We start from the raw sequence: 5,341 nt of genomic DNA on the forward strand, positions 1-5,341 counted from the left end.
ATTTACCCCCTCACTCACCCCCCCAGTGTATTATTTATAATTATTTACCCCCTCACTCACCCCCCCAGTATGTTATTAATAATTATTTACCCCCTCACTCACTCACCCCCCCAGTATATTATTAATAATTATTTACCCCCCTCTCGCTCGCCCCCGTCCCCGCTGCTGCTCGCGATGTGAATAATTTCTCAGAGAGCTGTCAGTTTTGCATCACTCTGCACAACCTTTATTCAGCGAGATTACAGAACATAAATCAGAGTGAGGGCACCTCCAGCTGGGAGAAGCCTCAATGGTAAATCAGCCTGATTGATTATTTCTATGGTGATGTCTGCCCCCAGTGCCCTCTCAATCCCCCGTGGGCGAGGCGCTGGAAGATAATCAGCCTCCGTACACCTTGTGGACCAGCATCAGGATGCTCTTGCTCTTCGGGGAATATTGGCTCAGGACCTTCCCTTCCACCAGGGTCTGGTTGTTCAGGTAGAGCACCTGTTTGTCGGCAGGAACCCCACTTCTCTCTGCCACCATGACTTGTAGCTCCCTGACGCTGGTCTCCTTGCTCACCTCCAGGTGCCAACTCCGTCCATCACAGCCCATCAGTGTCAGGGATATTGGCTTTGAAACACTGGGCAATTCAGCCTGGAACCCCAGGTGGGGGGTGGAGAAGCTCTTGGCCCCTCGGTTGGCACACTGCCCGCTGGCCGGCGCATCAACCGTGACAGAACCCTGTGAGACACAAAGAAACCACAAGACCGTAAGCCATAGGAGCAGAAGCAGGCCATTCAGCCCATCGAGTCTTGTACACCACCCAGAGACTGATCTGATAATCCTGTACTCCAGACTCTGGCTTTATCCTCTCAATTCCCTTACTGATGAACAATCTTTCTTCGCCTGGAACGCCCCAGCCTCGGCAGCCCTCTGTGGGAAAGAATTCCACACATTCCCTCCCCTTGGAGAGAGGAAATTCCTCCCCATCTCCAACCCCCTCACTCTGAGATTATTCCCTCTGCTCCCAGACTCTCCCACAAAGGGGGACAACAACAGGTGGGATGTTCCAACCACATTCGCTCCAAGACCGGAATATTCTGCCCGAGGTCGATGCTCCTTTCTGTGTTTCTTCCCTGTCCGCTACCATTCCCGTGGACAGGACGGTGACATTCCAGCCAATATGTCTCAATAAGGTCGCCTTTTATCCTTCTAAACTCCAAGGAGGACAGACCCCAACCTACTCAACCTCTGACAAGAGGTTCCCTCCATACCCGGGAGTGACCCAGTGAACCTTCTCTGGACTGCCTCCAATGCCAGGATATCGTTCCTTCCATAAGGAGACCAAAACTGTTCACAGTGTTCCCAGGTGTAAATTAATCAAATAAATGACGGCAGCAGAAACCCCCCCCCCCACAACCGCCCACCATCCCGATCCCCAACATTTTGTGATTCTGAGCGCCTCGATTCAATCTCCCCCTGAACCGTGGGAGCTCCCGGGGGAGCGATCCCACTTTCTCTCTCGCTCTCTCAGCCTCGCTGCTCGCTCTGTCGGGACTGCAGATTGATTCGGGGCAGTGGGGGCGGGAGGAGGGACCTTCCCAGTGAGTGTTTAACTCACTCTCACATCCAGACGCCCCACTCCAGCCGCTCCCAGAGGATTCACAGCACAATAAGCTGATAAAAGGCAGCGTTGCAATCCCACTCTGCCCCCTCCCGCTCCCAATTCTGCCGTGTGACTCACAGACGGCTGGAGTTTCTCTCGGATAGGGTTTTGAACGCTCGTTGCCATCTCTCAGGTCGGTTTGGTCTGGGTGTGGAACGGGTCAATCTCGCTGCCTCTGTCTCCGTGCTGCCTCTGTTCAGGAGCGTTTCTGCTGAGCTATTTATGCAGTGCAGGGCAGCAGGGAGTTTCCAAAAACAGGTCCAAAAGTCAAACGGTTCATTCTGAAACTGAAAGCAGCCTCGACAGGTTTCCCCCAAGTATAATTGCTCCATCATTGGAGGGGGCCATGCCCTCAGCTGCCTGGGGGTCACCCTGCTCTCAGTCCCTCCACCTCCCCAGCCTCACTGTCCCAGGACGCTACTGGGACTTGATGGATTGAGTTATAAGGAGAGGCTGGATAGACTGGGACTTTTTTCCCTGGAGCGTAGGAGGCTGAGGGGTGACCTTATAGAGGTCTATAAAATAATGAGGGGCACAGATCAGCTCAATAGTCAATATCTTTTCCCAAAGGTAGGGGAGTCTAAAACTAGAGGGGATAGGTTTAAGGTGAGAGGGGAGAGATACAAAAGGGTCCAGAGGGGCAATTTTTTCACACAGAGGGTGGTGAGTGTCTGGGACAAGCTGCCAGAGGCAGTAGTAGAGGCGGGTACAATTTTGTCTTTTAAAAAGCATTTAGACAGTTACATGGGTACGATGGGTATAGAGGGATATGGGCCAAATGTGGGGAATTGGGATTAGTTTAGGGGTTAAATAAAAGGGGCGGCATGGACAAGTTGGGCCGAAGGGCCTGTTTCCATGCTGTAAACCTCGATGACTCTATGGGGGGAATTTTACCATTTTGAGTCTCAGGGCCCGATTTTAACCAAAACTTCGCACCCGTTTTCAGGTGCGAAATCGCAGTAAAGTTGGGCATTGGGCCTATACCGCGATCTGCACCCGATTCCGAGCAGATCGCGGCTTTACCGACACCCGATTCGGGCGCGGGTCCGGCGCGCGCCCGAATCGGGCGGCCCGACGATTTAAATGCATTTGCATACATATAAATCGACTTAATGAACCGCGCGCCCAATTCTACCGCCAAATCCCACTTTACCGTCTTCTGGTCCGATCCGTGTCCGCGCTGTTACCGACCTGCAAAATAAAAGTCTGAAGTCGCCGCTGCAGCTTCCGAAGAGCGGGGTCAGAGACTGCAACGGCTCCCTGACCCAGGTCATCCTCTGGTCGGGGTGGGAGGGGGGTGGGAGGAGGAGAGGGGGGTGTGACCGATCATCCCCTTGGGGCGGGGGTGTGAGAGGAGAGGGGGTTGCGACATCTCATCCCCTTGGGGCGGGAGGGGGGTGGGAGGAGAGGGGGTGTGACGTCTCATCCCCAGGGGGTCAGGGGGGTCGGAGGAGAGGTGGGGTGACGTCTCATCCTCTGGTCGGGGGGGGTTCCGCTGCGTGTCTGCGGCCGGTCCCTCCCGGCACCATCACTGGTTCACTACCAGCCGCAGCATCTCTCCCGCTCTCTCACACCTGCAGGGAAGAGTAATCTGTGTCTGGTAGTGAACCAGTGATGGTGCCAGGAGGGATCGGCCGCAGACAGGCAGCGGAACCCCCCCGACCAGAGGATGAGGGGTCACACCCCCCTCCCGCCCCAGGGGATGAGATGTCACACCCCCTCCCCTCCCCCCGCCCCCCACCCAGGGGATGATATGTCACACCCCCTCCCCCCCCAGGGGATGAGACGTCACACCCCCTCCCCTCCCCCCGCCCCCCACCCAGGGGATGATATGTCACACCCCCTCCCCCCCCAGGGGATGAGATGTCACACCCCCTCCCCTCCCCCCGCCCCCCCACCCAGGGGATGAGACGTCACACCCCCTCCCCTCCCCCCGCCCCCCCAGGGGATGAGACGTCACACCCCCTCCCCTCCCCCCCCCCCCCCAGGGGATGAGACATCACACCCCCTCCCCTCCCCCCGCCCCCCCAGGGGATGAGACGTCACACGCCCACCTGGAAGAATTGTCCCCGTGGTGGAACGTGGTTGGAAATAAGATTCGAGGAGATTACTAAATCTGGGAAATCAACCATAGTGAAAAGAAGTTTGTATTGGCAACTCTTCTCCCACATTCCATGGCAGACGTGCCCCGATTGTGAATGTGATTTGCATGGGCAACATTGGCTGCAGCTAATCTGCCTCTGGAGCAGCCTGGGATCCTTTCTTTCATCTTGTTTTCATCTGAACATTGCACAGAATTAGAGGAATTCCCTTTGGAAGATAATGTCAAAATTATAATCGCAGGAACTAGAAACCTGACAGTCAAAAATTTGGGAAAATATTTCAAAATATGGATGGGGGATCCAGGTCACTAATTGCTCACTCGGAAACTGTCGTTTAATTACCTTTCCCATAGATAATTGGGCAGCACAAACCAGATGCTACATTATTTTCAGTTTGCAAGATTCTCCCAAGTCCATCCTCCCCCCCCAACCAGAGATCCATCTGAGCCCCCCCGCCCCCCCACCGCCCCCCACCCCCCGCCGCCCCCCCTCTCCGGTGGACGCCAGCGGAAGGCCAGGAAGGTGCTGCAGGCTCTCAAAGGACTGCAGGTCGGAAGGATGGTGGAGGAAGACCAGCGATCGAGGTCGGTTGGGGGTGTGCTCTGCCAAGGGGGGCCTGCCTCCCAGGGGGGTCCGATCCCGGGGGTGGGTCTGCCGGGGTGGTTAGCGGGGGGGGTCCGCGAAGGATGGTCGAGGAGGATGGTGACTTCTCAAGGGCAGAGAGGGCTTCGGAGGTTCCCCTGCAGAATAGAAATCTGCTTCGGATTTTTATTTAGCAGGTCGCTTTGCTCCTACTCTGACCTTCCTGTTCTTGTCCTGCTCCAGTGTTCCAAGAAGTTCAATGCAAACTCAAGGAACATCATCTCAGTGCGCATTCGGATTGGGCCACGTGGTGGTAAAGTGGGATTTGGCGGTAGAATTGGGCACGCAGTTCATTAAGTCGATTTAAATGCATGTCCGAATCGGGTTGGTAAAGACGCGATCTGCTCGGAATCGGGCGCAGATCGCGGTATAGGCCCAACGTCCAACTTACCACGATTTCGCGCCCGAAAACGGACACAAAGTTTTGATAAAATCGAGCCCAACATCTCCTGGTGGGAAAGTCTCTCCATACCCGGATCAAGCTACTCTGGACTGCCTCCGATGCCGGTACATCTTTCCTACGTTGGCCTTTGTAAAGTTGTCCTTTAGGGAAGGAAATCTGCTGTCCTATCCCCGCTCCGGGCCTCCGCGTGACTCCAGAGACACAGCAACGTGTCTGAGTGGGAAATGGCTGAGTGAGAGACTCACTTTAAGGACAGTAAACTCTGAGCCAGAGAGCGACAGCTCCCAGCAGCCAGTGAATCAGCCACACAGTGAGTCAACACAGACCCACCAGCCAAGTCACAACCCCAGGCCGAAATGGGACAGCGGCGACTCATTGGGAAAATCAGCAGAGCAACAGCAAGCAGCCAGCGACCGGCAAAGGGTGAGTTTGTTCCACTGCAGATCGGGAGCGAAGGAGATACACCGGGGCTGGGGGACGGGGGGGAGGGGAGCGGTGCTCAGAGCACATTGCAGCACCCGCCCCCCCACCCCCCCCCCGACCCCT

The 5,341-nt window shown here is 55.8% G+C and overlaps 1 protein-coding gene across 1 annotated transcript; it reads right to left on the bottom strand.

The window, feature by feature from the left end:
* Positions 1–205: 205 nt before the first annotated feature.
* On the bottom strand, positions 206–2,046 carry LOC144487131 (uncharacterized). The gene is made up of 2 exons (XM_078205189.1): positions 1,727–2,046; positions 206–723 (listed from the first exon to the last, which is right to left on the bottom strand). The coding sequence occupies exons 1-2, from the start codon at positions 1,772–1,774 to the stop codon at positions 379–381; spliced, it is 393 nt and encodes a 130-aa protein (XP_078061315.1). The 5' UTR covers positions 1,775–2,046; the 3' UTR covers positions 206–378.
* Between the last annotated feature and the right edge of the window lie 3,295 nt (positions 2,047–5,341).

This window comes from Mustelus asterias, unplaced genomic scaffold (assembly GCF_964213995.1).
Source record: "Mustelus asterias unplaced genomic scaffold, sMusAst1.hap1.1 HAP1_SCAFFOLD_605, whole genome shotgun sequence".
Lineage (NCBI taxonomy): Eukaryota > Metazoa > Chordata > Chondrichthyes > Carcharhiniformes > Triakidae > Mustelus > Mustelus asterias.